The sequence below is a fragment of the Xyrauchen texanus genome, chromosome 41, assembly GCF_025860055.1.
Source record: "Xyrauchen texanus isolate HMW12.3.18 chromosome 41, RBS_HiC_50CHRs, whole genome shotgun sequence".
NCBI classification, from domain to species: Eukaryota; Metazoa; Chordata; class Actinopteri; order Cypriniformes; family Catostomidae; genus Xyrauchen; species Xyrauchen texanus.
The window spans coordinates 12,325,723-12,345,014 of NC_068316.1; the positions used below are offsets into that span (position 1 = coordinate 12,325,723).

At 37.3% G+C, this 19,292-nt stretch overlaps 1 protein-coding gene across 3 annotated transcripts; it reads right to left on the reverse strand.

The window, feature by feature from the left end:
- Window positions 1–3,528: 3,528 nt before the first annotated feature.
- Window positions 3,529–17,746, reverse strand: pcyt1ba (phosphate cytidylyltransferase 1B, choline a). Of its 3 annotated transcripts, none has more exons than XM_052114198.1 (9): window positions 17,571–17,746; window positions 14,692–14,791; window positions 11,550–11,666; window positions 11,292–11,443; window positions 11,125–11,203; window positions 10,904–11,019; window positions 10,573–10,761; window positions 8,161–8,369; window positions 3,529–7,654 (listed from the first exon to the last, which is right to left on the reverse strand). In XM_052114198.1, the coding sequence occupies exons 1-9, from the start codon at window positions 17,607–17,609 to the stop codon at window positions 7,606–7,608; spliced, it is 1,050 nt and encodes a 349-aa protein (XP_051970158.1). In that variant the 5' UTR covers window positions 17,610–17,746; the 3' UTR covers window positions 3,529–7,605. The 3 variants fall into 3 exon arrangements, with proteins under 3 accessions (XP_051970158.1, XP_051970157.1, XP_051970156.1); XM_052114197.1 differs by having other exon boundaries at window positions 10,573–10,755; window positions 10,904–11,046; XM_052114196.1 differs by having other exon boundaries at window positions 10,904–11,046.
- Between the last annotated feature and the right edge of the window lie 1,546 nt (window positions 17,747–19,292).

The following is a 19,292-nucleotide window of genomic DNA, read 5'->3' on the forward strand; positions in this document are numbered from 1 at the left end:
AAAACCTATATTTATGGCCATTCGAGTTTTACATCAGGGTTGGATTACCGTTTGAGAACAAAATCGCGTTTAACTGGTTTTACGATTATTTGCACATTTTCTTATTATGCAAGAGCACAGAGGGCAAAAAAAAATAATATGTAACAATTTAACATGTTAGTTGACGCATTTCTAAGGGATATCTGGATGCTAAGCACAGCCCTACAATAGGAAAAATTATAAATACACAACAAATATAGGAGGAATATATTAAGAAACGCTCCAACAAAAGGGGTCAACACTGCTTAAACGCATCCTTGGCACAGAATGATGCGCTTCAGTGTAACCAGAGTGCTTGGAGTCACTTCAAAAGTGCATAACTGTAAGGCTTTGTTCACACAGCAGGGAAAAATCTGATTATTCCTCAAATCTGATTTTTTTGAGTGACTGTGATGTGGCCAGATCAGATATTTTGTGTTCCGACTACAGTCGTTTATGCTATCATGTCCACATTTGTTGTAATAGTAATGCAGCAAACTTGCGTATATTCACCATGCATGAGATTGTAGTGATGGATTTTTTTTTTACCATGGATTATGCTTTTCATGAGGGCAGTATCCAAATATGAATGTTCTTCACAGACAACGGTTAAAAAAATGGGTGAGGTGGCATATGCAATTTTGTTGCATTTTGTTGCTGCCCATTTTAGTGGGAATGTCCTGTATTTTGGCTGAAATTAGGCTACGACATCACATACGGGACGCCTTTTATCTTGGGAGTCTATATTTTAGTTGAGAGCGAAACATCCCGTATTGAAGGCTTTGTGTCCCGTATTAAATCATAAAAAGGTCATATTCACGTGACATTCAATACTTTATAAATTTGTGGTTTCTCGCAACTGGGTTACTACACCGTAGCGCATCTGTTTTAGTAGGTTAAGCCAATGTCTGTATTATTATAAGAGGTTTGCAGTGCTTTGCATGCCCTGTAACAATTGTTTCATTCAGAAGTGGTTATCTCTGTGCCCTGTTTACCTTCCACTGTGAGAGTTTTGTAGGGCTGAATTGCGCAATAAAACACGCTGAACTCACTTTAAGTAATTTTTTATTGAAAATTCTGTTTGTAACGATCCTACTGCGTGGCCATTATTATTGTATTAAATTTGAAGTGCCTCGTGAAGGCATTAATTATGCCGCAAAACCTGACATATAACAACCACAGCAAATGACAAAAAAAAAACCCCACATTAAATCCAATCTGACCATTCAGACTGAGACGCATTTAGAAAAATCTGATTTTAATCGGATTCCAAACCACCTACGAATTTGGTTGAGGCTTGAAAAATCAGATTTAATGTTTTTGTCCGGTTCAGACTACAGAAACATAAACAAAATCTGATTTTTTTTCTGCCTGTATGAATGTAGCCTGAGATTGTTGTGGGTATGAAACATGTAGTTCACTACATCTAAAAAAAAATTATTCTGCAACAGTTTATTAAAGCAATCCATTGTCTGTCAGACACCCCACCATACAGAAATGGCTTCATTAAAAAACAAAACTCTTCACAACACCTCACAAATAATTCTGTGGAGTATGCATACTAACAGGAACATTGCTAACAACACACAATTTAAACTAAACTAAAATTTAAATTGGTTGAATGGCATGAATTCATACACAAGGAATGCTTAAAATAATGAGAATGATTTAAGACCCAACTTCTCGAAGTTTACCATTCTGATAGTAAATACACGCAAAGTCTTTCTTGTAAGTCAGTCCATCTTTGTAACGCTCTTGGGAAGCTATTTCCCATCATGACAGTGTAGCTCCGATCTACTTGAAAGAGGAAAGACCGAAATCTCCAATATTTTCGGTCAAGACTACAATCAAAGGACATATTTCAAATCAGCAGTAGAATCTGACATCACTGGAATTGGAAATTGTGCTTCTTTACCTCAGATTACGTTTAAAAAACTAAATTTTCCCAGCCTGAAAATGTTGTAATCTGTAATCAGCATTTTACAGAAATACTCAAACCAGCCCATCTGGCACCAACAATCATGCCACGGTCCAAATCATGAGATCACATTTTTTACCCATTCTAATGGTTGATGTGAATATTAACTAAAGCCCCTGACCTGTATCTGCATGATTTTATGCACTGTACTGCTGCCACACGATTGACTGATTAGATAATCGCATGGCATGATTGTTGGTGCCAGACGGACTGGTTTGATTATTTCTGTAACTGCTGATCTCTGGGATTTTCACACACAAAAGCCTCTAAAATGTATACAGAATGGTGCCAAAAAACAGTGGGTGGCAGTTCTGCAGACAGAAATGCTTTGTTCATAAGAGAGGTCAACAGAGAATTGCCAGACTGGTTTGAACTGACAAAGTCTACTGTAACTCAGATAACCGCTCTGTACAATTGTGGTGAGAATAATATAATCTCAGAATGCTATTTTGAGATGCGGGTTGGAGCTGTTTTGGAGGCACGGGGGTGACCTACATAATATTAGGCAGGTGGTTTAAATGTTGTGGCTGATCTGTGAAAAAAAAAAAAAAAAAATATATATATATATATATATATATATATATACATATATATATATATATACATATACATATATATACATATACATACATACACACACACACACACACACACACACACACACACACACACACACACACACACACACACACACACACACACACACACACACACACTGGTGGCCAAAAGTTTGGAATAATGTACAGATTTTGCTGTTTCGTGAGGAAATTTGCTACTTTAATTCAAGTGGCATTCAACTGATCACAAAGTATAGTCACGATATTACTGATGTAAAAAACAGCACTATCACTGTTTGAAAAAAATACATTTTTGATCAAATCTAGACAGCAGCCATCACTCCAACACCTTATCCTTGAGTAATCATGCTAAATTGCTAATGTGGTACTAGAAAATCACTTGCCATTATATCAAACACAGTTTAAGCTATTTGATTCGTTAAATGAAGCTTAATGTTGTCTTTGTGTTTGTTTTTGAGTTGCCACAGTATGCAATAGACTGGCATGTCTTGAGGTCAATATTAGGTCAAAAATGACAAAAAAGAAACTGCTTTCTCTAGAAACTCATCAGTCAATCATTGTTTTGAGGAATGAAAGCTATACAATGCTTGAAACTGCCAAAAAATTTAAGATTTCACTCAAAGGTCTACACTACAGTCTTCACAGACAAAAGACAACTGGCTCTAACAAGGACAGAAAGAGATGTGGAAGACCAGATGTACAACTAAACAAGAGGATAAGTACATCAGAGTCTCTAGTTTGAGGAATAGATGCCTCACATGTCCTCAGCTGACAGCTTCATTGAATTCTACCTGCTCAATGCCAGTTTCATGTAGAAACCCCAGTTGAATGCCACTTTGGTGAATAAAAGTACCAATTTCTTTTCATAAGAGCAAAATCTGTATAGTATTCCAAACATTCGGCAGCCAGTATATATATATATATATATATATATATATATATATATATATATATATATATATATATATATATATATATATATATACATACACACAGAGCAATGTGAAAAAGTCATAGGATGTTTAAAAAAAACATTTGTCTTAAGATATAATATACATTTTAGACTCCCAAACAGTCCTTCTGCAAATAGAATAGAAAAGATGGCATGGCCCCCACAGAGTCCCCCGCTGAACATCGAGTCAGTCTGGGATTACATGAGGAGACAAAAGCACTTGAGGCAGAAGAACTATGATAGAAGAACTGTGGCAAATTCTCCAAGAAGCTTGGAACATCCTATCTGCAACAACCAAAACAAAGTGTGTCCAGATGTACCTTTTTTTTTTTTATGTTTACTGGACTTTGTATGACGTTAATTGATAAATGAAAACTATTTATGGCATTATTTTTGAAAACAGCCTCACTATGCAACATGTTTAACAAATGCCTAAACTTTTGGACAGTACTATATATATATATATATATATATATATATATATATATATATATATATATATATTAGGGCTGTTGATTTAACACAGTAATTCAGTGCAAATAATTATATAAACAATAACGTGCTAAAAAATGTAAGTAATTATTCATGTCACCGGACCGTAATGAGGAAGATTTTTGAGCAATTCAAGCTTGAAGTACCACCTTTTTTCTTCAGGGGGCAGTAAGCGAAACTTCAGCAGTTTAGGCAATTTGATTAATTAATGGGCACACCATGTGATTAATTGAATTAAAACTTTTAATCGGTTGACGGCCCTAATTTATATACTGTATATTATATATCATATTTTTGCCATGTGTAAATAAAATATTTGAAGTTTTTTAATCGTAGACTCTAAATTCATACGGTTAAATAACCATGCCATATTTAATCCTGGTTAAAACTGCAAAATCGCAACATCCCTCATGACGATTAAGCGTCCTCATTTTTTATTAGTACAATGCAAAAATATAATGTTATGCAAAAAAATCCTAATGTAATGAGGCTTGAAGAAAAATTTGATTTTGTCTGTAGATTTTTGGGTGAAATATGACCTGGACATTTCTTCGTAAGATTCCCCCTCAAAAATTGCGGGCATGCTGTTGTTTTATATAGATAAATTGTATAACTTATGGTTTCTTATAGAGTTTTCCATATTTCAAGGTGTTCCCATAAATTTATGTTTGTCTTAATGCTGGTTTGTGCTGTTTGGGGGACTTTCTGAGACTTCAAGGGAACATTTTTTGTGATGATCAGAGTATAGTACCTTACTTTTTGTCATACTTTATTGAAGTACTGTATAGGCTTTAGTATTTATTTTAAAAGATTTGTAGAATGGTATTGGTTTTGCTTAATTGTCAACTAAGAAAGCACTTTGATGCCTTGAACTCATGTGTTCTGATGAGCAGACTGAAGTATGCAAGCATATATTCCTGTGAAACTAAGCCTTATTCTTAGACATGTGTGTCTTTGTCACAAGCATAAATATAGTTGATTTTGCCAGTGTACTCTTGTTTGTGCATGCATGCAGTCTGGTAATTTAAAAACACATTGGGAAAATCTGTTTACTTACAGTTTTAGATGAACTAGTATTTTAGTCGTTCATGCAAAAATCTAAGAGAAACAAACTTTTCAGGTGGAACAGACATTGTTTGAGTGTTTTCATGTTTTTTTTTTTTTTTTTGTCTTTTCTTGTTCTTGACGAACAAAACACCACTGCTTGTAGATAGATTTTCATTTTGAAACAATGTTTTAACCAAGTGTTTAGATGATTTTGTGTGATGCTGATATAGTTTGGAACCTGACACTCTATACACACATAAATAATTTATTGCAATGAAGATATTGATCTATTGGCATTCCATCAGAAGTACCTATTTAAAAAAGAACAATAAAGAGATCTTCTAGTATTACCATCCATTTGTGTTATTTGAAGTTACTTTCCGATCCTAGGTTCATGTCATAACACTTAAAGGGATGGTTCACCCAAAAATGGAAAATTCTGTCATCATTCACTCATGATGTTCTAAACCCCTATGCTTATTTTCATTTTCAATCACCATTCATTTTCATTGCATCTTTTTTTCCATAGAATAAAAGTGAAAGGTGACTGAGGCTAACATTCTGCCTAACATCTTTTGTGTTCCACAGAAGAAAAAAAAAGTAATACAGGTTTGGAACATCATGCTGATTACATGTATTGACTTATGTGACTGTCATGTGCATACATACAGTATAATGACATAACTAGACAAGACAGGCTGGATTACATAATGTAGGAGTAATGGAGAGTGAGCAGCTTAGACCTAATGTTCCCTCAGTTTGAGTCCATTTTATTACCTTTATCTAAAAGCAACCAGACTTAAATCTCTTTAATGAAATTTGTTAAGGGTGTAGCTTGTCTGAAGACAATTTGACGTAACATATTGGTCAAGTTATTGATTGTGACATAAATTTACAAAGATCGAGCTTTATTTTGAGGTTAAAGAAATAGTTCACCCCAAAAAATAAAAATAATTTCATCATTTACACACCCTCATATTTCCAAATTTGTATGAGTTTCTTCCATTGAACATCAAATGAGCATCTGAGCTGCTCATTTCCATACCTAACATAGATGGGGCCAGGGATTGTCAAGCTCCAAAAAGGACAAAAACACATTAAAAATATCATAAAAGTAGTCCTTATGACTTATATGCTGCTTTCAAAGTCTTCTGAAGCCATATAGCTTTGTATGAGAAACAGACTAAAATTTAAGTTGTAATACACTGAAAATCTAGCCGTAGAGCACTTTTTTTTTTTATTTGATAGTTTGTTTATATAAATAACTTATAAATAACCCTCTCTGTGTTCCATGAAAGAAATAAAGCCATACAGGTTTCGAAAGACACGAACATGTTCATTTTGGGGCAAACTGTTCCTTTAAGGCTGCAATAACATACAAGACACTGAAACAGGTTAATGATTATTAATGAGAACTAAACACATTCATGCACAAACAGCTCAGCGAATGCTAGCAGTCTCCCTATGTGCGCTATTTGCATTAATACATATTCATGAGGTGGATCAGACATTACAATGTGAAAACAATGGACAGCGATATAATGTATGTTACAGTAGGGCAGTCCCTATATTCCAGTCAGACCTGAGCAATAGAGGACAAAATCATTCGTGCAGTCCTCATCCTCTATAGAGCTGTTCAGTTTGTAGTCCTAAAACCAAGAAGAGGATTAGCATTTATGTTTCCTCTGGAATTTCGAATGGGTTTTTATAATAGCGGGTTTCAATTTAGGAGTAAAATAATGATTGCTTAAAGATACTTTTTCACACCTTGAGCTCATACCGCTGACCTCTAAGTCTCTTTAAGTTTTTTTAACCACAGATCTTATTTTACTATTTTAGTTTGTGACGAGGAGGGCGTGGCCGGGCCGTGAGCATGTACGCCTGGTGCCGAGTAGGCAGTAGAGAGAGAGGTAAGGAAGAACTGGAGATGCCAGAGAGAGAGAGAGACACACACACACACACACACACACACACACACAGAGCTGTGTGTGTCAATCGATGTGTGTTTTGGTTATGCTGAAAAGCAGTTTTATGATGTGTTTTGTTTCTTAAAAGTATTTTTGGTTGATGCCGGTTCCCGCTTCCTCCTTTAAAATGAACAAGAGACTTGACAGCCACAGGGGTGCCGAAACCCGGAAATTGGAGGAAGACGCACCGTCAGAGAGTCCTCGCCACTGACGGAGGAGCCCTCTGCCATCTGGCAAGAGGCGGAGGAGCCTGCTGCCATCCGCCAGGAGGAGAAGTCCAGTGCCATCGCCCGGCATCACAGAGGACCGCAGTACAGCTGGCTGAGGATCAAATGCCGGTGTGGTTTTCCCTCTCCTTTTCTCTTTCTCAGGCTCTCCCTCGCTCTTTATCTCTCCCCTCTTCCTCTCCAGGAGGTGGGAAAGACCAGCCAGCAGTGGAACAGCCAAAGGGGCAACTCCTCCCCTCAAGGAAGGGGGGAGGGAGTAGGTCAGGCCGGTTGGTTCCCCGGCCTAAATCGGGCATTGGGGTATGTGACGAGGAGCAGGGCGTGGCCGGGCCATGAGGATGCACATCTAGCGCTGAGTTGCCCCAATCAGTGGGAGAGAAAGTGTTAAGGAGGCGCTGGAGATGCCAGAGAGAGAGAGAGAGAAAGAGAGAGACACATGGAACTGCGTGTGTCAATCGATGTGTGTTTTTGGTTATGCTGAAAAGCAGTTTTATGTTGCGTTTTGTTTATTAAAGTCTTTTTGGTTGATAACCCAGTTCCCACTTCCTCCTTTCCGATGAACAAGAGGCTTGTCTGCCACATAGTCTAAAATTTTAAATCCATTTGAAAGTCCAGAGGGAACACATGTAGATATAGTCTTCCAGGTTGTCCTACACACTGACTGAAAAGCTCCATTAAAACTATGTCTGTCAAATCTGTTCTCATCATAAAAAGGGTCTGCAATGGCTTTCAGGTATTTGCTGCAATACCAGCATTACTAAACAGGATTTCAAGAGCCCTGTGCTGTGTACAGTACATTACATTTTCCCATTAGGGTAGTTGTTTGCACCTATAATTGTTGCCAGTGTGTGTTAGTGTGTATGTGTGAGTGAGAGTGAGCATGTGATGGTCCATTCCTCACTTTTCGTCCTCATCGCCTTCACTCATGCTGCTGATGGAGGCGGACGCACCCTTCGGAGATGAGGGTGGAGAGGTCCTGGGCATGGCCCAGCGGGAGGGGGGCGATGGGGAACGGGATGGAGAAAAGTCCCTTGGAGGGCTACTGCTGGGTGAGCCGCGCGGAGATAAAGCCTGGATCATTCGACCACTTCGTTCCTGAAACATCTGCTTCTGGAGAGAAATGAAAAGAACGTCTGGATGTAGTACATGCAGTATGATCAGGGTGTTACTATATTATTAAAGGGATAAACTAGTCAGCCAGTCGTTATCACAAAATAAATTCCTACAGGGTGGTCACGGTCTTGTATCAGGGTTTATTTTTCAATAATGACCAAATGAATGTAGATTTTCCTGCCTATTTACCTAATAAGTAATTAAATGGACTATAATAATTATTTGAGTTGAAATTACATAATTATGTGAGAGGAAAAAGTATCCAGAAACAGTTGAATTCCACCTCCAGTTTTCAGTTCTGTTGGTGTTTACATTGAGAAATGTCTGTCTGACTGCTCATTATCCCGCTTATTACAAAACGACTTGCCAGATAAATAAATTGGACATGAAATATTGATTTTAATTTATTTTATTTTATTCCTCGTAAGCAATCAAAAGAGTTGACAAATGAAGAGTGATAAGAGAAGTAGGAAAGATCACTTGCAATACCAGGGTGACCGGCCTGATATCACTTTAGCCCCAGATATGCGGTCATTATTCAGAAATGTCAGACAATGGATGGTGGGATTGACCAATCAGAATAGAGTATTCCAGAGAGCCATGTGATTAATAGACCTGAGTACAGATGCACAAACTATTGTGCAATTACAAGAAACGTTTAAGGAATGTTAATGCTGCCATTTGTGGATGTAATTAAATCTAAGGCTCTAGTCTACATACTTTCTCCATCATGCGAGTGTTTACATGCTATTTTCAGAAAAAACTTAATTGAAAATGTATTAATGCTTGTGTTATTTAAAGGGATAGTTCACACAAAAATTTTAATTCTCTCATCATTTACTCACCCTCATACTATTCCAGATATGTTTGACTTTCTTCTGCAGAACACAAATGTGGATTTTTAAAAGAACATATAAGCTCTGTTGGTTCTTTCAATTCAAGTGAATGGTGACCAAAACTTTGAAGGTCCAAAAAGCAGATAAAAGCAGCATTAAATTAATCCATATGACTCCAGTGGTTAAATCCATATCTTCAAGAGCGATATGATAGGTGTGGGTAAGTAAGATTAGTATAAATCTCCACTTTCACTTTCAGATATGAAAGTGAAACTAAACAGGTGCCACATGTGACTTTCTGATGTGAAAGTGGAGATTTAGAGTAAAAAAGGACATAAATATTGATCTGTTTCTTACCCACACCGATCATATCGCTCTTGAAGATATGGATTTAACCACTGGAGTCATATGGATTACTTTTTGGTTCCTCATAAGGACTGCTTTTTGGACTTTTAGATTTCTGGCCACCATTCACTTGCATTGAAAGGACCAGCAGAGCTGATATATTCTTTTAAAAATCCACGTTTGTGTTCAGCAGAAGAAAGCAAGTCAAACACATCTGGGACGGCATGAGGGTGAGTAAATGATGAGAGAATTTTCATTTTTGGGTGAACTATCGCTTTAAGCATACTGTGTTTGTCTATTTTTGTTATTAAGTTCTTTAGTTTAGATTGCCTCAAATTTGAGGACCAATTTATTCAGAAAACCAATTAAATCCTAAGGGTTTTTGTACCCTTGGCCAAGTTTTTCAAGGATAAAGAAGTTTCTGCAGTCAACTTAATATATTTCTGTGAATTTGAACTCACATTTTATATGCAGAATTTAATAGATTGGCAAAAAACAGTAAATGTGCCATGCGCCAAATCTGGCCAGCATTTACGTCTGCATTTAGACATTCTTTTGGCAGGAATCACAACCTTCTATTCCTGCTTTAGAAGCTTTTCACACATGCTCTGCATGGAATGCATGTTTGAGATATTCCTACAGATTTTCAATAATATCATTTGCATTTTTTGAAGAGGTTTGTTGTCAGTTCTGAGGTATGTATAGGATAGATAACCTCTTTTCATATAGTTTCTTCATTGACTACATTAGCTGCCAGGATTATTGTAGAATCCATCTACCCCTAAAACAGTGCCATAAAACCCCAAAGCATTTTACCTCTACATTCCCATCATCACACAACTGATGAAGCCAATGAATATGCAACTAAATGTCTTTAAACAAAAAGGTCGACCTCCCTGGTATTCTACAAAAATCTGAACAAATGAAGCCTTTCACAGACATTAGCAAAAAGTTGTCATCTTCCAATGCTTCTCTTTTTTTACCAAATATACAATTGGTTGTTGTAGCCAAAGGCTTACCCATGTCCCATCTGGGCCAAAGAGCTCCAGAAAATTCCCAATGAACTCTCGAGATTTCTCCTCCCACTTCTGGATAAGGTCGTGGCTCTTCTCCTCCACTTTGTACACAAAGTGCTTGGACTTTTCCTCTACCGTCCGCACTTTCTCTTTCATCCTGTCCACCTGATTCTGCAGCCGGTACTTCTTTTCCTTTCCAGAAAGAGTTCAGAGTCAGTTCAGGAAGCATTGCTTTAAAGTCACCATTTGCAACCTTTTTCCCTTCTGTAAGATAATGAAGGCTGAAATAAAATTGGCGGGACTACATTTTATCCATTAGAAATAGTTCACTTACATTGATATAACTGACATTCAGTTCTTTAGCGGTGTAGCCCCTCTGCAAGTTGCGTCTGGCATACACGTCATAATCTCTCACTATCCGGGTAATCAGGTCAGACGTTGAGATCCCTTCTGTCCTTTTAGTGGGCACAAACATACCTGAGACACTCACATATGTTAGACCGGGTCTAAACAAAAACATATGCATGCTCTTGAGCGAAGACCACTTTTCTTTACCTGCCTCCTTGATATGCTTGTATACATCCTCAGATCCAGCAGATGAGTATGGGATATCGTCATGTGCCACAAAATCAATCTAGAGAACATAATACAGAGGGTTAACCACATGGAATAACTGGTAATGTACTCTGCTGGGACATTAGCACAGTGACTAAATAACTGACCTTGTGTTTTTCTAAAAATTCTTGAGTCAGAGTCCAGGGTGCATCACGCAAAACTTCATCAACGTAGCGACAGTGTCTCAAAGCTTCGTACCGCTCGTCTTCTGTCATTACGGTGAAGCCCTTGAACTTGTGAGTGAGGTCATCACTGCATACTTCACACACATACATATTTCAGCAGGTTATGACCTCACAATTCAAATCTTAAATATAATTATTAAGAAGTTTTTGCATATGGATAGGTAAATTGTATGTCTATACCTCCAACTATAAGGTAGGCATTAGGGAACAGATTCTTTGCTTGCATCAGGGCGCGAGCATGACCAGAATGGAAAAGATCGAAGATGCCATCTGCATAGATTCGCACCGGTCTGTCCACTGACAATGGAAAAATCACACATATTTAGAAAATGTTGACAGAACTAATGTAATTAATGGTGTCAAGATCAGCATAGAGAATCATTATAGTCATTATAATACATGGATTGTTTTTTTTACTTCTCTGTTTCTCAAAATGTTTACTTTTATCTACAGAAACTATTGACATAAAAAAACATTCACCTCTTCTCCTTTTCATCCCTTCACATAGGAAAGAAAAATATCAAATGAGATATCTTTAATATCTCATTTGTCACTCATAGAGCAATGAGATTAAATGGAGATTTATGTACAAGTCTCCTGCTTCTCATATTTATTCCTGAGAAAAAAGACCCCAAAGTTTCAGAAGAGATATCAACATCATAAATTGTGCTCAGATTTGCCAAGATACCAAGGTCTAATCAAAAGTCAGAGATTTCATTATGAACTCAAACATTTCTCATCTAATGCTTCAAAGACCAAATTATTTGGACTATGCTATCTACATTCATTTAATAGTTTTACACTCTTATTGTATGTCAACAATGATCTGTGTATCTTTTATTTCTCCAAAGGAATTTTAGGAGAAACATCTGAGAAAGGTTGATACAATATAAATAAATGTCCAATAAGCACAAACCTCACTATATTCAGTTATATTTATGCTATATGTCAATAAAAATGCCATTTTGATTATCAAGTAAATTTATCTTGTTCAGATATTTTTACAGTAAAACCACACAAAATACCGATTATGGGAAAAAAAGAGAAAATTGTTGAAAGAAACCTCTGAAGAATTTGATTTTCATCTGGGTTCATTTCTTAGTAATTATTGCCCACTTCAACTCTGGTATGTGGAAGCTTTGTGAGGAGTGGATGTGAGAATCTGGGTCACTGGATAAATGGAGAATCCCTGAATGTAGTCGCACTGGACCCAGTCCCAGAGGTGGGCTTTCCTGCAAGCTTCCACTGATCTGGGATCAATTTAAGGATATTAAAGAGATAGTTCACCCAAAAATTAAATTTCTCTCATCATTTACTCACCCTCATGCCATGCCAGATGTCTATGACTTTCTTCTGCTGAACACAAACAATGATTTTTAGAAGAATATGTCAGCTCTGTTGGTCCATTCAATGCAAGTGAATGGTGGCCATTTTGGTCAAATTTGAATGTCCAAAAAGCACAAAAAGGCAGCATTAAAGTAATCTATTTGACTCCAGTGTATTTATCTTCAGAAGAAGTATGACTATTTAAAGAGGTCATGAAATGGGAGAATCAAATTTTCCTTCATATAAAAGGTAACTGTAATTTAAAAACAAACTGTACATTTCAGAACTCAAAACATTCTCCTCAGTCTAAAAGGATAATTTATATTTGCCACCTTGCTGAAACGTCTCGTATTGAAATCTGTCTATTCGTGATGTCACGAAACATTGCTCATTTGTATTTACACATCACACAACATGCGTCATCGCACCCTTGGCCCCGCCCACCGGCGCGCAGTTAATGTCAAGAGAGGAGATCTTGCGTGGCTATCTACTCCAAAAGTGGACTCATCTGGACTATTTTGAATTATTTTGTATATAAACATGAACTACAAAGACTCTTTGACCGCTGCCATGTATCTCACCGCTTTTAAAAGACGTGATGTCATGTAACTCTGAAAGGGAGAAGCAATTTGCCTCTTGTTGTTTTGAGCACAAATGCGTCATAAACGCATTCCTTCGCACATCTGCTCTATTTTAAATTGTCGATGTGTGTAAACATGTATTAAGATGGACGTCTTTGACCATTTCGTGTGTTTCCTGGATGATACTGTATGTGTGTGCGTCTAGTTTCATTGCTCTAGAATATGTGTGTGTTTTTTTTTATTGTCAGCGTGGATTGTTTGTGAACCAGTCAAAATATGATTCAAGCTTTGAAAAGGAACTGTTATTGAATGATGAAACACTTGGATCCTATCAAAAACATAATTTAATTGTTTCATTCATGAATATTTCAAATGTCATGACTGTCTGATAGTTTATGATGCTGAGTGTTAACAGCTGTACTTGAGATGAACAGTTTAATGTTTTCAGATGCAATGTGTTGGATGTGCGTTATGTGTATACCCAGCAATTTTGTTTTATAATGTTGATGTTCATTCTATTCTGACTGTGTCTGCTGAATTTGAGGAGCTGCATGATGTTAGCAATCATAATGGTGGGCGTTTACTCTTAGACCAAAACCGACCATTTCAGGCAAAGGGACAAAAACAGGGTGGAAAATTATGGAAATCATATATTGCGAAATTGTGACGGTTTTGGTAAAAAAAAAAAACATTTATAACATTGTCATTGGACCTCAGGGAAGATAATACAATTATAAAAAATAGCACTATGATAGCATGACCCCTTTAAGTAATTTTTTACTATAAATTCTCCTCCCAGCCCAGTAGGTGGCGATATGCACAAAGAATGCGAATAACCAAAAACAAAAAATTGTATTAGACGGACCTACAGAGCTGAAATATTCTTCTAAAAATCTTAATTTGTGTTCAGCAGAAGAAAGAAAGACATACATACCATGAATGGCATGAGGGTGAGTAAATGATGAGAGAATTGTAATTTTTTGGGTGAACTGTCCCTTTTTTTTATTTTATTTTATAAAAATTTCTCCCCTTTTCTCCCCAATTTGCCCAATTCTCAATGCGCTTTAAATCCTTTATTGGCGTAGTTACTCACCTCAATCCAGGTAGTGGAGGACGAATCTCAGTTGCGTCTGAGACAGTCAATCCGCACATCTTATCACAACCACGAAGAGGTTAACCCAACGTGACTCTACCCACCCTAGCAACCGGGCCAATTGGTTGCTTAGGAAGCCTGACTGGAGTCACTCAGCACGCCCTGGATTCGAACTTGCTACTCCAGGTGTGGTAGTCAGCGTCTTTACTTGCTGAGCTACCCAGGCCCCTCTGAACTATCCCTTTAACTCCCTCAACATTAGATGACATTTGGATAATTAAGACATGATGCATAGGAAATAAAGGAGAAAGGACATACTAACCAGGTGTTCCGAGTCGAGCTTGCTCTACAGATAGCTTCTCATGTGGTGCCTGGCATTCACAACTTGTCTCTGTTGTAAATATGGCAGGTTCTGTTAGAGTCTGGAGAGAGGATGAAAAATAGATTGATTTGTATGAAATCAAACAAATAAAAAAAATACAATTAAAAACATTGCAGCTTCCCTAACTGTAATAAAGTTAAACAGGCCTACACCCTGCTGATATGATGTTCCTATTTACCCTTCTCAAAAATGTTTCCCTCTTTGTAGCTAATAGAGTTTTTTCTGACTTATTGATTCCAAGGCAATCTGTGTAACAGGCCTTTATACACTGGATATTGATTTGCCTAGTAGAAAGCTCTGGTGTCACTTTCTATAGCCCATGGATCCACAGCAGTACAACGTAGTGGAAAAAGACATATATAACACAGCTATTTTACCCTGTTCACCTCCCACTGCCACATATACACAAAAGAAAAAATAAAATATTTGTAGACAGTTTCCCATGTGGTTCAAAATGTTTATTTGCAGGGTTACCAAAAAAGCTATTGAAAGTTAATTTAACACACATTGACCTTTTGTATAGTGGGGTGTGTTGTCACAATTAAAGGGATAGTTCACCTAAAAATGAAAATTCTCTCATCATTTACTCACCCTCATGCCATTCCAGATGTGTATGACTTTCTATCTTCTGCAGAACACAAACAAAGATTTTTAGAAGAATATCTCCTTACAATCCTCCTTACTATGCATGTGAATGATGACCAGATCTTTCAAGCTCCAAAAATCACATAAAGGCAGAATAAAAGTAATCCATATGACTTTGGTTAAATCTATATTTTCAGAAGCAATATGATAGGTGTGGGTGAAAAACAGATCAATATTTAAGTCCTTTCTTACTATAAATCTCCACTATCACTTTCACATTCTGAAAGTGAAAGTACAAAATGGTGATTTATAATAAAAAAGGATTGAAATATTGATCAGTTTCTCAGCCAAAGTGATCGCATCACTTCAGAAGACATATATTAAACACCTGGAATCAAATGGATTACTTTTATGCTGCCGTTATGTGATTTTTCGAGCTTCAAATTTCTGGCCACCTTTCACTTGCATTGAAAGGAACTACAAAGCTGAGATATTCTTCTAAAAATCTTTGTTTGTGTTCAGCAGAAGAAAGAAAGTCATACACATCTGGGATGGCATGAGAGTGAGCAAATGATGGAAGAATTTTCATTTTTAAGGGGTAATCACATTATAATGGCAACTTGCTTTTTATTTATAACACTGATTTAAGAAAAATAAATTCTGAAATATGAAATCATATTTAAAGAAAAAAAAACTAAAAAAAAACTTCCACATTATATCTGTATTTAAAATGTATTATAAGCTATTTGATGGATTTTCAGCCAAATCTATAGAACAATAAAAATATATAAAAAAAAACAATCAATTTGTTTAACAAAAAATTTAAAAGGTAACATACTAAATATAAAACCATTCTTTTGACTAACAGAAATTGAAACAAATTTATAAAATTACATCATATAAATCACATGTGACAACTTGCTCCAATATCATTGTGACTTGCTCCAACCCAACATTATGAAATATACCTTAGTCCTAAGAACACAGTTCAACCTTTTTTTGCCTTCATAATATTGACCATTGCCAATGTGGTTTTATTGTGAAAAACATTTTTTAATTACAACATTTTTGTACTAGAAGATTGAAACCAACATGCCCAAACACTGCTAGGGAAAACGAGCATTTATGAAACTGGACGTTTTGAATCAAAACCTTATAATTACTGAGATATCACCTTTGAACTACTTCCCGGTGTCACAACTGGCCCAAGTGTGTTTTTTTTTTTTCATTTTTTGTAAACATGTGACAAGAGAATTTACAAGAGGAGTACACTGAGAAATGATGTCCTTAGTGCTGTTTAAAGGCATACTAGGAATATACATAAGTGCTAAAATTATTGTCCATATTAACCTAGCAAATGATCTTTGGGAATCCAGACAATGCTGACCATCTGTCAATGCAGGAAATGCCAAGTAAGAGCTTCTCCCTGCTTGTCAAAGGGAAACATACCCAGCTGGTGCACATGCATTTCTAATGAAACCCACTTAACGTCATGGATTTAGTGTTGCAGTGTTATGTAGGAGTAAGGTCTGATTACTCATTGGAGAAAAATCACTATGGATCTTCAAAAGGGAGCAATGCATGATTCATTCCCATAGCAACACCGAAAGCTCAAAGGATGCAGAGGACCTTTTCCAAGAGTCTGGACAAGGTGAGGAGGAGGAGCATCATAACAGAAAGGGAAGCCTTCCTAACAATGGCTTTGGCAATTGCTCACTCTTAAAGGGATAGCTCACCCAAAATTGAAATTCTGTCATCACTCACTCACCTTGTTGTTTGAAACCCATGTGACTTTCTTTCTTTCTTTCTTCTGTGAAACACAAAAGGTGATGTTAGGCAGAATGACATTCTTCGTTACCTTTCACTTTCATTGCATCATTTTTTCTCTCCATACAAAGAAAGTGAAAGGTTACTGAGGCTGTCATTCTGCCTAACACATACTTTTGCTCTCATATCCCTTTAAAAACAACATCTGCTAGACGCTGATGATAAAAAGAGCTGATAGCAGCATCATGACCTACAAGAGCATCAGCACAAGCACACACAGGAGCATACACTCTGATACTCTGTACAACACACATCTTCGTATAACTGCAGTTGTGTAAGATCTGAGCCTAACCTCACATTGACAGCACCACAAAAAGAGAGGATAGATTGAAGAAGAAAAAAAGGTGACCCAGCCTCTCTTTATCCCTCCCTCTCTATTTATGATAACAAAAGCCTAGAAATCTCACCGTTCGTGGCAGTGGACAGGTATGTTCTAGCTCCTCCATAATTTCTGGAGGGTCCCAGCAGCCGAACAGGATGCGACCCCACCTCTACCTGACTCAGCATCGGTCTGGAACCGCTTTTCCGTAGCCGTTAGCCGAGCCTGTCAGGCATGCTCTACTCCAGCGAGCCTGTGTCTAGATCCCGCCCACTCTCTACTCTCTTCCTCTCAGCCACTCCCCCTCTCGGCTCCCTTCACATAAAGCCCACCTATGGAGAGATAGCAGAGCTCCCTCACTCAGAACCCTAACCTCCCATCACAACAAAAACAAGGAGGAGAGCCTGTTGAAAAGGACAATGGAAAGTTTGGGGAGGACCAATCAGCAAATCTGCCCTCCTACCTCATTTACATAGGAGAGCGTGATTGGCTAAGCTGGCTATAGCACCATAACTGTTAGCCACACAGCTGAGCATCTTTGATTGTTCCCCATATTCTATAATCATTGTGTTTGATCACAAATGCTTAATGAAAGCATGCATGATTATACAAACACCCATACAGATTCTACGTTTGGACAGCAATTAAAGCAAGATTATTCTCTGAGCTAGGTTTATTAGTCCCATTTATTAGCCCATTCCCAAACAAATACAGCTAAAGGCTTTATATATCAAATGTATTTGATTCTGTGAACAATGTAGGCTATAACTAAACAGTGTTGTCAAAATAAATATTAAACACACATAAAATAATCTCTTATTAGTCAAACATTCGTCTTTCAGTTCAAATAAATAATTACATTGCTTATCGGCAGTCACGTGATGCCATGTACGTGTAAATGGATGTGTAAATGCCAAGCTCTGCACACTTTCCTAGTTTTTGATAATTTTTATGTCATAAACCATTGCGATTTGATACACCCTGCTACATATCAGTTCTTTGAAGTCAACATGGCAAATAATAAAAAATCTTCAGGCTCTGGAGATATTGAAAGACACTTACGTGCTCAAGCTGATACTTCAGACAGGCCCGCAGACCAGGGACTCGGTTTGGACTGTGCGGCGGGAGCGGGAGCATGTCTGTGATGGTGACGAAAGTTGTTTCTGATCTTGCTGTAATACGTCATCGATTACTGCGATGGAAATTAAATTCTCTGAGTTGGTTACAAGAATATGGGACGTCGAGAGATGGATCGATTAACTGGAGTCATCGGAGAGGGAATTAGCTGCTAATACGCTAGCGTTCAAAGCAGATTTGGAACGTGTTTGGGAAAAACTGGAGGATTTGGAGAATTGTAATTGCCGAAATAAGGTCCGAATTGTTGGAATTCCTGAGCATGAAGAAGGCAGAGCTATAGTGAAATTCCAAGACAAGCTCTTCCCGAGTCTGCTCGACATAACAGGCAATAAGCTGGTAATTGAACAAGCTCACAAAGTCACAGCTCGCAGATCCACTGAAGGAGACATGCCTCGATCAATTCTGGCCAAATTTCTGAGATCATCCGACGTTGTGCACGGCGAGGAACAAAGAAATGCTTTCTTGGAAGAATCACAGCATTTTCTTGTTAACAGACTTTGAAAATTCGACAAGAGTGAAACGTGATCAATTCAAGGAATACAAGAAACTCTTACATCAACAGAAGATCACTTTTGCTCTGATGTTTCTGGCCAAACTGAGAATAGATACTAAGGATGGCCACAAAATATTTACATGCCCACATCAAGCATGTAGTCCCAGAGTGAGCTCGTCT